The following is a 15,179-nucleotide window of genomic DNA, read 5'->3' on the forward strand; positions in this document are numbered from 1 at the left end:
AGCACAGACGACACGCTAACTCAGGATTACAGAGCGCCGTGCATTTGCATTTAAAAGCTACAAACCACACATTTGAAGACAGCGAGGTGAAGATTCTTAGTAGAGAGAAGAGTTGGTTTGAACGGGCGTCAAGGAAGCCATTTTTGTGAAGAAAGAGAACCCTCTTTGAACAGAAATGGTGGTCTGAGATTTAATCTGCCCAAAGTCTATCAGAGTGTATTATCACCTTGGTCACGCCTATCACATGCTAATCAGGCACTTAGCAGTGATGAAGTAGATGCAGCCAGAGAACAATAGGCCTGATTACTGGGCCATCTTGAAACTATTAGGTCAGTTTCAGGTGGAACTAGCTATTTACAGATACTCAGGCAGATTCCTTCCTGAGGGCAGGGCTTATGTAACTCAGAGTAGTTTAAATTTCCAGTTCCCGTCCAATTTTTTCACAATTGAGAATGACTTCCGGATGGGAGCCGAAACGTCTTGATTCTGAAAACAGTGTCCAGATGACTACGACTGAAACCTTTTCTACGATAAGTGTCGAGTACCAAGTGGGTTTACTGGTTGATGATGATAGCACAGTATAATAATACAATGTAACAAAATAAGTAATAAGTAATAAGCAGAGGTGCATGTACTGTCGAGAGTAATGGAGGTATATAATATCAATAACAATAAATAAGAAACTAACATGGGAAAACTAATATTGCACGGGAGTAGTAAACAGAATATTGCACAATTATTCAATTATAGCAGAGATGTAATGATCAATGTCCAGTTTAGTGACTTCGGGTCATACAGACTGACACTCAGAGGGAGGAGTTAAAGAGTCTGATGGCCACAGGCAGGAATGACTTCCTGTGGCGCTCTGTGGTGCATTGTGGGAGGATGAGTCTTCCGCTGAAGGTGCTCCTTTGTTTGACCAGCACGTCATGGAGCGGGTGGGAGACGCTGTCCAAGATGGCGTGTAGTTTGGCCAGCATCCCCCTCTCTGACACCACCGCCAGAGAGTCCATTTTTTTGAGTCTGTTAGCGTCCGCTACCCTCAGCCTGCTGCCCCAGCATGCAACAGCATACAGGACAGCACTGGCCACCACAGACTCATAAAACATCTTCAGCATTGTCCGGCAGATGCTGAAGGACCTCAGCCTCCTCAGAAAATAGACATAGCAACTAGGACAAACTGACAATGGAACAAAGAATCTGGGCCGGATTAGGGAATGAGATGCAGGTGACGAGGTGCCCCCCCCCCAACCCTAACCCTGGCAGGAGGAAGACCAGATGGGCAGACTTGCTCTGGAGGATGACCTGGATGTCGGTGACGTTGGTGGGGCAGTGCAGAGCAGGAGGTTGGCGGCTGGAGTGTAGAGCCGGCTTTAACAGTGGTCAGTGGCTGGGCATCGGCTGGGTCGGCTGGAGTGACAGGCGAAAAAGGAGGTGGAATAGAGTTAGTGTTGAACTTCCACATGTAGAATGCTACCAACTGGACAAACTCAGGGTCCCACTTCCAGAGAAGACCGCGAGGGACTCCAATAAGTCTGGCTTCTCACCAGAAAAACTATCCTACGTCACTCCAAAGTCATGCCATGAAAGAGGCAGTTAGGGCTGGTTGTGAGGGAGAGTGGCAACAAGGGAAGGACCCAAATGCAGACAGTCGAGATGGCAGGATGTTATCAGTGGTTTAATAACCAAAAATAGTTTACAAGCAGGAACGGGTAGGTAGACAGGCAGACAGGTAACAGGCAGGCATGTTCAGGTCCGGGTTTGGGTGACAGAAGCTCAAAAGCAAAAACATAAGACAAGACAAAAACATAGCAACTAGGATGAACTGACAATGGGGGAAAAAGGACCTGGGCTGGTATATGTAGAGGGTGGCTGAGAGTAATGAGATGCAGGTGAGGAGGTGGGTGAGGAAGGCCAGCCAATTGTAGAGCAGATGAGGGAAGTGGGAACAGGTGTGAAGATGGGTGGGACAGTAAGGTGATGGGGAAAGGAAGGAAAGTCAGAGTGGATGGAAGGAAAAAGGCAATGAAAGGCCCTGGGGAAACAGAAATGTGGCTGGAGAAGAGGAACAGGGAGACAGACTGACACTTACTAGCTTTTTCTGGGACTTTCAACCACATCTCACAGTCTTCCTCAGCAGATGGAGTTTGGTCAAACTAGCTTTTCCAGAGCTTTTTATTTGCTCCGGAAAGAGATTGGTTGAAAGATCCAGGAAGAGATAGTAAGTGGACCTTGAGCTAAGATTTTGTTTGTTTGTTTGTTTTAAGTTTGTAAGAAAACTTGAAATATTTATCTACTGTCGTGTTCTGGCTGTTAAATGTCATGTGAAAAGTTTGTGTTGCACTTCACCGTAGAAAAAGCAGAAGAAGTCAACAAAATGACAGTCAGTGACAGCAACATATAAAGTTTGCTTATATTAGCCACCATAAGCTACTTGTCATTGCTTACTAGTGAACGATTTAATATCAGAGTATCATATTGACTTATTCTGTCTCACTGAAACCTGGCTGGGTCATGAAGAATATGTTAGCCTAAATGAATCCACTCCGCCCAGTCATATTAATACTCATATTCCTCGAGGCACCGAGGAGGTGGAGCTGCAGCCATCTTTGACTCAAGCCTATTAATCAACCCTAAACCTAAACTAAATGTAACAGAGGACTTCTATGCTAATTTCAGCCACTCCCAAATTGACCATCTAGTTGATAGCGCTGCAGGCTCACTGCGAATGATACTCGATTCCATCGCTCCTCTAAAAAAGAAGATAATAAAACAAAGAAGGTTAGCTTCATGGTATAACCCCCAAACCCGCAAATTAAAGCAAACATTGCAAAAACTTGAAAGGAAATGGTGTTCCAACAATCTAGAAGAATCTTGTTTTGTCTGGCAAGATAATTCTTTAAGGATCAAATTTGAACTATTTGAGAAAAAAATTCATCACATCTTGCCCTCAACTAGCAACAATTTATCTTCAAACACAGGAACCTTAGAAACAGCTGTAAAACCTGATATATATTTTGACTGCTTTGCTCCTATCGAGCTTCTTCAACTCACTTCAACGATTAATTCATCTAAGCCATCAACCTGTCTCTTAGACCCCATTCCAACTAGGCTGCTTAAAGACGTTTTACCCTTAGTTAGCACTTCTTTACTGGATATGATCAATCTGTCTTTATTAACAAGCTATGTACCAAAATCCTTTAAAGTAGCTGTAATTAAACCACAAGTTTCTGTGCTTGGACCAATTCTATTCACCTTAAATATGCTTCCTTTAGGCAATATTATTAGGAAACACTCCATAAACTTTCATTGTTATGCAGATGATACACAATTACATCTATCGATCAAGCCAGATGAAACTAATCAGTTAACTAAACTTCAAGCATGCCTTAAGGACATAAAAACCTGGATGACCTGCAACTTTCTGATGTTAAACTCTGACAAAACTGAAGTTATTGTACTTGGTCCCAAACACCTCCCAGACACATTATCTAAAGATATAGTTGCTCTAGATGGCATTGCCCTGGCCTCCAGCAGCACCGTAAGGAACCTCAGAGTTATCTTTGATCAGGATTTATCCTTTAACTCCCACACGAAACAAACTTCAAGGACTGCCTTCTTTCACCTACGTAACATTGCAAAAATCAGGCACATCCTGACTCAAAATTATGCCGAAAAATTAGTCCCTGCATTTGTTACTTTTAGGCTGGACTACTGCAATTTCTAATTATCCGGCTGCCCGAATAAGTCCCTTAAGACTCTCCAGTTGATCCAGAAGGCTGTGACACGTGTACTGACAAGAACTAGGAAAAGAAATCAAATTTCTCCAATATTAGCTTCTCTGCACTGGCTCCCTGTAAAATCCAGAATAGAATTTAAAATCCTTCTCCTCACCTACAAAGCTCTTAATGGTCAGGCACCACTGTCGCTTTCAGCAGGTATTTCTGCCTCCGGAGCTGCAGAGTCTGGATCTGTGGTTGTGGGCCACCTGCTGCCCCCATGTTCCTGCTTGACAACTGCTACTACAGTTACTACAGTACTGCAGATATTGGCCTTCTTACTATTATTGTCATTATTATTCCTATGACTATCATTCCCCTCTCTCTCTCAACTTAACACGGCAGCGGGGGATGGCCACTCACCACTGAGTCTGGTTTTGCATGAGGTTTCTGCCTGTTAAAAAGAAGTTTTTCCTTGCTACTGCCGCCAAGTGCCAAGTTCCTGCTCTATAGGAAAAATGCAATGAGATAAGTTCTGTGATGAATTGGCACTATATAAATTGAATTGAATTTAGAATAATGTTACTATACTTTATTTGGACCATTTGCTCCATGATACTAACTAGCTTGCGTTAGCAAATTACCCCATCTGTCGACACCATGATGCAACCAACGCCAGATCCACACCATGTAGCCAATCCACATCCAACCCCAGCTTAGCTTAGGCTACAGTTCGGTTGTTGGCTGCCCCTGCCCTGCATCGCTCAAATATGCCAGCCTACAAAGTAACCTGCAAACGGCAAGCCAACAAATTTACCAGCCAGATCAGTCCCGGGAGTCTCGATGAATTAGCTGACGTTATCCACCGAAGACAGTAGCTTGCTATGTTAGCTAGCTAGCTAGCAATTCGTCCCCGTTAGCAAGCTAACGTTGGCCAGCTAAATCTACAGTATCACAATATATTTCAAATGCTTTGTAGTAATGTTAGCTTTGACTTTGGACTTTGTGTTTGACTCTGTGTTTCGGTGGGTGTAAGTGTAGGTACAACCCGTTCACACATTGGCAATAAAAAGCGATTTAATACATGTGAAAAACTACACACAGTACCTTTAAGATCCACTCCCTGATTTGACCTGAAAATGTCCACCATGTTTAACTGATGTTTTGAAGCTTACTTGAAACCTGTGTGTTGTTACTTTAATTACCCATGATCCTCTGCTGCTGCAGGTCTGTGGACTCTCCACACCAGTGAGGATCGGAACATCCAGCTCCACTTCCTGGACTTTGACGTTGAAGCAACGTACGATGTCGTAGAGGTGCGGGACGGGGCGGGTCCAAAGTCCACCTTACTGGGTAAGGATGTGTTTTACCCAGAATCCTTTTCAGCTTTGTCTTCAGCAGAATATGCGTGTACATGTGACTTTATTTGAGTTTATTGTGCTTCAGATATTGTTTTGTTTCCAGCTGTCCTGACTGGCAGCGATGGCCCCGCCCACGATTTATTCTCAACAACCAATCAGATGACAGTCTGGTTCTTTACGGACAGCTCGGGTCATGGCCGAGGATTCAGAGCCAACTTTACTTCCGGGATCAACCTGGGGTCACCAGGTGAGTTCAGGGTCAGAGGTCAGAGGGTTGAAGCTGTGGAGACTATAGTTAGTATTAAAACATAAATGAAAAGACAGTAAACACCAATATTATTTGTTAGTATTATTGTTTATTGATTATTTATTCATGTTGTTTGTGAACAGCTCCATGTGCAGTCGGTCAGTTCCAGTGTAAGACAGGAAGTTGTATCCATGGTAACGGTCAGTGTGACAGCGTGGTCGACTGTCCTGACGCCTCTGATGAAGCCGACTGTGGTGAGTAGATCAGGTGGAGCTTCTCTGATGATCAATACATGGGATCAATACTGACGTCACAGAGATTAATCTCTGTGTTTTCATTGGTCAGAAACTGTAGTGAACTCATCTGATCTCATATTTAATTATGTTTCCTGCAGGATGTTAAATCATCCGTCATGCTGCATATGTTGTCATATCTTATTTTGCATTATAGTCACGTTACGTCACATTACGTCACACTACGTTACGTCACATTACGTTACGTCACATTACGTTACGTCACATTACGTTACGTCACATTACGTTACGTCACATTACGTTACATCAAGGCTATTCAATTACAAATTCAATTGTGCCAGATTTTAAAACCAGGAAATGTCGATGGGCCAGACTCACAGCAGCCTATTTGAAACCTTTTTTAGCTTTTGGTAGTGACACATTTTAAACAAATTCAAATTAATGTATCAAAAAATAGCAATGTTTATTGTTTCACTTTTGAAATAAAATATTTTTGGTCACATCACAAAGTGGAGAAACAGAATAAAACAGAGCTTTCAATGCTGTCATTCCACAGAACCATAACAAGTGGCAATAAAAGTTATCAATAACACATGCATTCGTTTTAAATCACCGGCACGTGTGATTAGGCATACCCTTGTTTACACATCCCACATTATGTTGATTTGTAGGCTACAGTTACACTGATGACATGACTTTCTTAGTGGGAGAAGTGACATTTTTTGTTCTTAACGAGAGCAGTGACTTTTGGCCCATAAGATACCAACGCAATCCGAAGGCATTAGTGAAGTGTCAGTCAGGGAGCAACGAGAGCTGCTTTTTATTGAGTTAATGTGCGAAAAGCTTGATTCACATGTGTATGTTGAGCCAAACATACTGAGCACAAGAGGAACTGGTGTGTGTTGACATCATTCCAAAACTTTGCAGGCCCCTTAGTGCGATGTGCCTGTCCCAAGGTTATGGATTATTACATATCGACAAGTTTGAGTAGGAATTTCCCCTCATTAGTGGAAGGGACCACTTCCTTTGCAACAGTGATGGCATAAGCGATGTTGGAGGCTTGATGTAGAGTGAATGAAATCAATTGTAGCCATCTCACTGTCCATTTTCATTTTAAGCTCTTTGCTTAGTTCTGCGCACAACACTGTCTGATGCACAATGCAGTGCAAGGACATCATCTGAGGTGCAACAGCTGACCAACATGCTGCCAAACCGCTCACTCTCCCTTCCATAGAGGGAGCCCCATCTGTTACAAGCATTCACACGCGAAAATGACGAAATGTTCCTAAAGATGATCTCGCTGGTTGTCTGTCCTTCTAAGGGCAGTAAGCCCAGCAATTCCTCCCCAAAGTATTTGGCGTCAAAATAACGAACATATATGCACAATTGTGCCGTATCAGTTTTGTCTGTGGACTCGACTGCGTTAGACATCACATCAGCTTTTTTTAGTTCTTCTAACAGCGTTTCAAAAACATCTGTAGCTAGAATTTAAACCCTGCGAATAGTTGAAGTGTCAAAGGGGTACATTTTAAATAGCAGATGTCACATTAGTTTTAATTTTTTGATATTTATCACCTCATCCACGACGGCCAGCAAGCATTCTTTCACGGTTTCGGAGTCTGTGAATGGCCTTTTCTTTTTTGCCAAGATCCAGGATACACAAAGGGAAGCTGTTGTAGCTCTCTCTTGGTCTGTGCATGACTGCACGAGGGTAATACGGCCCTGATTTATAAGATGCAATCAAGCTCTGCACTTTAGCGTCCATCTCCTGTGATCCCTCAGGAAAGGTTGTCTGGAAAGTTAGGTGTTTCTACCGCAACTCACTCATTGCAAATCAAACACATTGGTTTGGTGTTTAGAGATGGTGGTAAAATAAGTATTTGCCAGTCCAGGCAGGGTTAAACTGATGGTTTTCATTTTACGTTTCAGTGTTGGCAGAGACATATTTTCAGTAGAGCACTTCCCTACTTGTGACTGTGACTGTTGTGATGTTTTAAAAAGCTATTAGTGGTCGGAACTCGCATGAGAAAATGTTGATTTGTGAAAGATACGATTGGTGATGTCGCTATATCCGTAAACATCCTGCCCGATCGGTACTGCGCATGTGCAACTCTCAACAGATATGAGAACTCCTTAGCTACTTCCGTACACTATATACGTATTACTTATTTTGTCATATATCAGATTTATGTGTGTTGGCAGGGCCAGTCGTGGATTGCTTCTGGACCAGATGTGGCCCGCGGGCCGCCAATTGAATACGCCCAGCGTTACGTTACGTGACATAGCACAATGTTACATAGTGTAACATAACATAAGATAATGTCATATTATGTTTTGTCATGTTACTTTTCGTTACGGTTTGTTACAGCATGTTTTTTAAGTCATGTTAAAACATGTCATGATGCATTATGTCACGTTGTGTCATGTCACATTACATAATTCAATTTTATTTATACAGCGCCAATTCATAAGAGAAGTTATCTCATTCAGAAGCAGACTCAGGGTGGGTGGCCATCCGCCGCTGCAGGTTGGGTTGAGGTGGGGAGCACAATGCAAATTCCACATAGAATAATAATGTAATGGTAGTGGTAATATTAATAAAATAATAATAATAATAATAATAATAATAATAGGAATGGTAGTGTTAGGAATAGTAATGACAATAATAGAAATAAGACCAATAACAACAACTGTAGTAGCGGTTGTCGAGCAGGAACACGGGGGCAGCAGGCGGCCCACAAGCACAGATCCAGACTCTGCAGGAACACGGGGGCAGCAGGTGGCCCACAAGCACAGATCCAGACTCTGCAGGAACACGGGGCAGCAGGTGGCCCACAACCACAGATCCAGACTCTGCAGGAACACGGGGCAGCAGGCGGCGGCCCACAACCACAGATCCAGACTCTGCAGGAACACGGGGGCAGCAGGTGGCCCACAACCACAGATCCAGACTCTGCAGGAACACGGGGCAGCAGGTGGCCCACAACCACAGATCCAGACTCTGCAGGAACACGGGGGCAGCAGGCGGCCCACAACCACAGATCCAGACTCTGCAGCTCTGGAGGCAGAAATACCTGCTGAAAGTGACAGAAGGAGAGAGGAGAGAGACGAGAAAGCACAGAACTACGGGAGAGAGGAGATGTCGAGTTAGTAACATGCAGCAATGGGATAAAGATGCAAACAGATGGAGAGGGAGAGGAGGAGAGAGGTGCATCATGGGAAGTCTCCCGGCAGTCTAGGCCTATAGCAGCATAACTAAGGGATTGTTCAGGACTCACCTGAGCCAGCCCTAACTATAAGCTTTATCAAAGAGGAAAGTCTTAAGCCTACTCTTAAATGTGGAGATGGTGTCTGCCTCCCGAACCCAAACTGGGACCTGGTTCCACAGGAGAGGAGCTCGATAACTGACCTTATTTTACCTTATTTTCCATTTTTGTTACATTCGATGTTGTTACCATAATTTACATTATGTCATGGTAAAGTAGTTTCTCATTATTTGGCAGGTGTACAGTAAAATCAGTTAACACCTTAATCACAGCTCTGGTCAACGGTGTAAATCACTGTGCAAGTAATTTCTGGTAACCATAGCAGGAGTTTCTCCTGCTACACTACAAAACCAACAGTACTGATCCATAGAAATGACCCACTGTATGTTTACATTCATCTGACAGGTGACCTCTGGTGGCAGTTTGTGTAACTGCCCTCTCTCAGAGACAAAGCAGAACGAAGCATGAAACTGTACCACAACACCTGTTAGAGGTCAGGGCCCTCACATTAACCAGGTAGTTTTAGTGACTAAACTCAACTACACCTGAACCAGGCAGGTGTCTGATAACAAAACAGTCTGATGAGTTTTTGTTGGAAGGAACTGACAAAAAAACCAGAACAACTTTAAATTGGCTGACTTACACAGGTGTGTGTGTTTCAGTTATGTTGCAGGTGAACGGCTCCACTCGTCTACAGTTTCAACGTCTCTCCTCTCTGCTCACCGTGTGTGCTGACACCTGGAACACTCACCTGTCTGACTTCACCTGTCAGTACCTGGGATACAGGTAACTCTCACCTGTCTGTCTTCACCTGTCAGTATGTAGGATACAGGTGCTGCTTCTGTACAGCAGGTTCATATTGTTGCAGGTGGACTAAATGAAGGCTCTAGTAGGAAACAGTAATGTAAAGAGTTCAGTTTCAGATCTAAACTCAGATCTGGTTTTCGTTCCTGGCTTTCTGCAGGTCCGGGGAGGCCACCCAGCTGCCGGTTTTGCCCCAAGATTCACCGTTTACAGCCTTCACAGTCACCAGCAACGGAACACTGGAAACCAGTGTCAGGTACTGAAGACCAGAACCTGGACCAGTACTAGAACTAGAATTATAACCAGACAGCCATGGAACCCTGCAGCTCAGAGTCAGGTACTCAGGACTAGAACTAAAACTAGAACTAGAACCAGAATTATAACCAGACGCCAATGGAACCCAGAAGCTTAGAGTCAGGTACTGAAGAACAGAACCAGAGATACAACTAGAAAAAGACTAGAACCAGAACTAGAAAAGAATTAAAACTAGACCCACAATTAGAACCAGTCAGAAGACCTGAGTCGTACTGCGAAGACTAATAATGGTTTTGTTTTTACAGTGAAACCTGCATCAGTGAGAAAGTGATTTCTCTGAACTGTGACAACCAACGTGGGTACACTCATAAACACCGACTGTTAAAACAACACACCTGCACTCATAAACACCGACCGTTAAAACAACACACCTGCACTCATAAACACCGACCGTTAAAACAACACACCTGCACTCATAAACACCGACAGATAAAACAACACACCTGCACTCATAAACACCGACTGTTAAACAACACACCTGCACTCATAAACACCGACCGTTAAAACAACACACCTGCACTCATAAACACCGACTGTTAAAACAACACACCTGCACTCATAAACACCGACTGTTAAAACAACACACCTGCACTCATAAACACCGACTGTTAAAACAACACACCTGCACTCATAAACACGACTGTTAAAACAACACACCTGCACTCATAAACGCCGACCGTTAAAACAACACACCTGCACTCATAAACGCCGACCGTTAAAACAACACACCTGCACTCATAAACGCCGACCGTTAAAACAACACACCTGCACTCATAAACGGCGACCGTTAACACTGACAGATAAAAGAAGTTAATTTGTTTATGTAAGATTTATAATAGTTTAAGGTGGGATTAAGTATGTTTGGAGATTGACTGAGCCTCTGTATGTTTTAGCTTGTGGCGTTCGACAGGTCACTAATGACACGTGGGAGACGGACCAATCAGCAGAGAGGATATCTGGTCAAGGTTAAGAGTGATTTCTGCTTTCAGTTTGACCTCTTCTTGTTGATCTGATGTGTTTTTATCAGTCTGACTGTAGTTTGCGTGTGTTTGTGTTACCTGTCAGGTGTAGTCAGAGTGGTAGGCGGGGTTAACGCTGTGAAGGGGGCGTGGCCATGGATCGTGTCTCTGCAGTGGAGGAGGCGTCATGTGTGTGGAGCCTCGTTGATTGGCAGAGATTGGCTGCTGACCGCGGCACACTGTGTCTACGGGTGAGAGACTCAGTGATACAAATACTTTATTTATAGCATTTATAAAGAACTGTACCTTTCTGAAACTATGACACCTGTCCATGAATAATAATACCTCACAGATATATTAGCACTGTGTAAAAGACAGAGTGGTACGTCTTTGAAGAGGAAAATCTTTGACTTGAGGCCAGGTGCATATTTTAACTAGTTTTTACACTATTGAGTTGTTAAATGTTTATAGAGTCCTGTATAAATAAAACGTTATTATTATTATTAAATCTCTAATATTATACTTATAATTTTCTGAAATGTTCATGTTATGTAGATGTGACATCTTTACCTGTAAAGTAAATAACTGTCAGACAAATGTAGTAAAGTCTTTTTTCCATCTGTAAACTAGAAGACTACAAATACTTTTATACACACATTATTTTATACGCACATTTTCTATTTGTAAACACATATACTGTATTTATTTGATATCTGAAACAAAAATGTCTTTATCAACCTGCAGTTGAACAGAACTGATATAACTAGTGTGACATCCCGAGTGAAGATGTGACTTTGATGATAAATATTTAATGTTGATTACATTTTCGTCAGGGGCGCAAAATTTTGCAAATTGAAAGCAATTTTTCGATTTAGTGAGGAATTTACTATAACTAAAGATGTAACGCAGATCATCTGATTTGCATTAAGTGCAGCTAAACTTGAAGCATGTTGCACATGTCTGGAAAACAAAAGTTTTCTGCTGCTGAACTGCTGGTTTAACTGGTTTCACTTTATTTTCCCCAAAGAGCTGTTGGTTAATCAGCAGTGAAACAAAGAACACAAGTTCAAACTAATTAAAAACAAGTTAAATTATGAGTAAAAATTAAAAATGTAAAGATCTTTTTGATTGATTATTGAACCTGGTTTCAGTATAAGGGCAAATTTCTACAAGATGTAGAAAGATGAGATCTGAAGCTCAGAGCTTTTAATAAAGTGCGGCAGCTAACGTTTCCACATGAAACACATCTTCATCAGAGTGAGAAGAGGGAGCGGTGGTTAAAATGTCCGCTAACAGTTGTCTCTCATTGCATGGACAGGTTCTGGAAGCAGCTTGCGTCTAGCCAGTGCATTATTATCACCGTTTCTTTGATGTTTTTACGATATAAACATTTATATAAGCTATCAAACTTTCTAGGGAACATCATAAAACAATCACAAGATCATTTCCTCATTATTTCCTCACTGCGTTTGATCTTATGAAGACAACTTTATCAAAAGTGTCAAACTGATGGTTAAAAGTTTTCCTGTTCTTTTATCAACTGTTGTTGTTCCACAGGAAGAACGTCCACCTCCAGTCGTGGTCGGCTGTTTTCGGTCTTCACTCTCAAAGTGACATAAACTCTTTGGACGTTCAAACTCGCCAAGTCGATCGCATCGTCATCAGCAGACAATACAACAGACAAACCAAACAGGCTGACATCGCCATGATGCATCTGCAGCAGCCGATCAACTTCACCCGTCAGTAACTACACACATAAAGTCAGAAAATCTCACTTCGTCTCTTATCGAGGTGGATGAGATGTATCATCTCACTTTTTATGAAGCTCCTGACACAAACTACTGGAGGTTTAAACAGCACGACATGTGGAGGAACACAGAGAAACACGACAAACAACAACAAAATCGTGACAATAATTCATAATTGTAAAAGTGAACATTAGAAACAAGAGCAACTATGGTAATAGTCTTCCGACCACTCAAAGTGCTTCACACACTACATATCACGTTCTCCCCATTCACACACTGATGGCAGGCGCCAACTGTTCATCAGTTCAAAGAAACTCATTTTCAGTGTCTTGCACAAGGACGCTTCGACATGTGGGCTGCATAAATCACGTAACTTAACTTACGTCAACAGTGTCAACAATGTATAAATTGCTTCTTGTTGCAATAAATAAACTTCTCAAAATGAATTGAATCATTCCTGAAACAACTCCTGGTTGTGACAAACAGACGCGTTGTTTCGCAGAGTCCATCCAGCCGGTGTGTTTACCTCCTGAAGGTCAGGACTTCACAGCAGGAAGACGGTGTTTCATCGCTGGATGGGGCCGAGACGCCGAGCAGGGTGAGAAACAGCAAGACACGCAAACACTTCACATGTCAGATTAACATTTCAACCTCAGGCTTTGGTGCTCGGCTTTTATGTTGTATATTATTTTATTATTTAAGTTGAGCTTCTCAGAAATAGCACCGACTGTAGTTTGACTATACTGTACATTACTATACAAGCACCGAGTTTCTGTCTGTGTGTGTTCACAGGTTTTATTCACACAGTAAATATGTATATAATAATAATAATAATAATATGTGTGTATGAATGAATATAGGACAGTGTAGTGTTCCAGCAATATAAAAACCATGTTGATGAGACATTCTGAGTCTTAACAATGTCAAAACATATATTGGTAATGCAACATGATATTATTCTTTGTCTTACTTCTATTTGGGGGATAATCGTGCTCTAACGTTTTGAACTACAGTTCCCATAATGCCGTGGGAGATGTAAACAGGAGGTATAATGGTTACAATGGTCTACAAGTTGAGCCCTGATTTTCTATCCTGTGTTTGTTTACATTTAGTCAAATGGCTCCATTATTAGCTAACACTAGAGATATCGATCTTCTCTGGATATGACGCAGATTCTAGACCCAAAAGTACGAGCCAACAGAGAGTTAAAGTGGAAAAAGTCTTTAGTTTATTTATATAAACAAGGTAGAGTGGATACCCAGGAGCGCTGCAGTGAACCGAGAAGCGGGGATGGTTCCTGTGCTGGATGGACGGTTCGGGAGAGCAGGCAGAGCGAGGACGGCTGGCTGGAGTGGATCCGAGTACAGGTGACGGCTCGAGTAGTGAAGCTGAACACAAGGAATCACAGGTACAAACGGAAAAACTCTTAAGATCAGGACCTGAGGCCGATCTGTACCACGATACAGTAGATACACTGCAGGGTCTTGATTGGTGGATGGGAAACAGGTGAGTGACAGCAGATGAGTCGCAGGTGTGTCAGATTCTCAGTGGAGGTTTACAGGTTTACAGGTTTTTGGCTTCTCCTGGTGTGGCTGAATTATTAACAGGAACTGGTATTTTTGGATTCCACCAGTACCGCCTATGCTGGGTTTAGCATGGAGCATGCTAAGCTCCAGCCTGCACCTCAGCCTGATCCAGTCCTGGAGCCACCCTCTGACGTCGTGCCTCTCTGCTGCCCAGCTGCTCGTCCTCACCACTGCCCTGCGTCCCGCCGCCCAGCAACACCGAGACTCAGCCATCCAGTTCCACAAAGACCCAGCTGTAGCGTAACAGAGCCGTCATCAATCTTGCCTGGTCTCCACTCTGTGGTTCGGCAGACTCCTGGTCTCTAGTCGGCAGACTGGCAAACACCTGTTCCCGCAGCCATATCCTGTCCCTGTTGGGCCGCCTCAACCACCTCCTGCCTCTGCTGGATTGCAGCAACACACTGTTCCTGAACTGCAGAAGTCTCCCATTCCTGAGTCTGACCGCAGCAGCCTCATGAACCTGTGGAGCTGCAGTAGTCGCCTATTTCTGAGCTGCAGCGACCACCAGGTCCTGAGCTGCAGGAATCACCAGGTCCTTGAGCTGCAGCGACCACGAGTCCTTGAGCTGCAGGAATCACCAGGTCCTGAGCTGCAGGAATCACCAGGTCCTGAGCTGCAGCGACCACCAGGTCCTGAGCTGCAGGAATCACCAGGTCCTGAGGTGCAGCGACCACGAGTCCTTGAGCTGCAGGAATCACCAGGTCCTGAGCTGCAGGAATCACCAGGTCCTGAGCTGCAGCGACCACCAGGTCCTGAGCTGCAGGAATCACCAGGTCCTGAGGTGCAGGAATCACCAGGTCCTGAGGTGCAGCGACCACCAGGTCCTGAGCTGCAGGAATCACCAGGTCCTGAGCTGCAGGAATCACCAGGTCCTGAGCTGCAGCGACCACGAGTCCTTGAGCTGCAGGAATCACCAGGTC

The 15,179-nt window shown here is 43.5% G+C and overlaps 2 protein-coding genes across 4 annotated transcripts in view; both read left to right on the forward strand.

The window, feature by feature from the left end:
* Positions 1 to 15,179, forward strand: part of tmprss15 (transmembrane serine protease 15) — a 31,251-nt gene that overhangs the window by 12,976 nt on the left and 3,096 nt on the right. For all 3 annotated transcript variants that reach the window (XM_044222516.1, XM_044222519.1, XM_044222517.1), the window contains exons 17-26: positions 4,947 to 5,072; positions 5,184 to 5,327; positions 5,471 to 5,581; positions 9,510 to 9,633; positions 9,812 to 9,907; positions 10,212 to 10,261; positions 10,860 to 10,931; positions 11,032 to 11,176; positions 12,483 to 12,664; positions 13,176 to 13,271. In XM_044222516.1, the coding sequence (XP_044078451.1) occupies positions 4,947 to 5,072; positions 5,184 to 5,327; positions 5,471 to 5,581; positions 9,510 to 9,633; positions 9,812 to 9,907; positions 10,212 to 10,261; positions 10,860 to 10,931; positions 11,032 to 11,176; positions 12,483 to 12,664; positions 13,176 to 13,271 (1,146 nt within the window). The remainder of the gene's footprint in view (positions 1 to 4,946; positions 5,073 to 5,183; positions 5,328 to 5,470; positions 5,582 to 9,509; positions 9,634 to 9,811; positions 9,908 to 10,211; positions 10,262 to 10,859; positions 10,932 to 11,031; positions 11,177 to 12,482; positions 12,665 to 13,175; positions 13,272 to 15,179) is intronic.
* Positions 13,288 to 15,179, forward strand: part of LOC122888276 (fibrous sheath CABYR-binding protein-like) — a 3,236-nt gene continuing 1,344 nt past the window's right edge. The window contains exon 1 of the mRNA XM_044222533.1: positions 13,288 to 15,179. This exon is cut by the window's right edge and continues 333 nt beyond it. Coding sequence (XP_044078468.1) covers positions 14,714 to 15,179 — 466 coding nt within the window. The 5' untranslated portion in view covers positions 13,288 to 14,713.

This window comes from Siniperca chuatsi, linkage group LG14 (genome assembly GCF_020085105.1).
Source record: "Siniperca chuatsi isolate FFG_IHB_CAS linkage group LG14, ASM2008510v1, whole genome shotgun sequence".
In the NCBI taxonomy this organism is placed as follows: Eukaryota; Metazoa; Chordata; class Actinopteri; order Centrarchiformes; family Sinipercidae; genus Siniperca; species Siniperca chuatsi.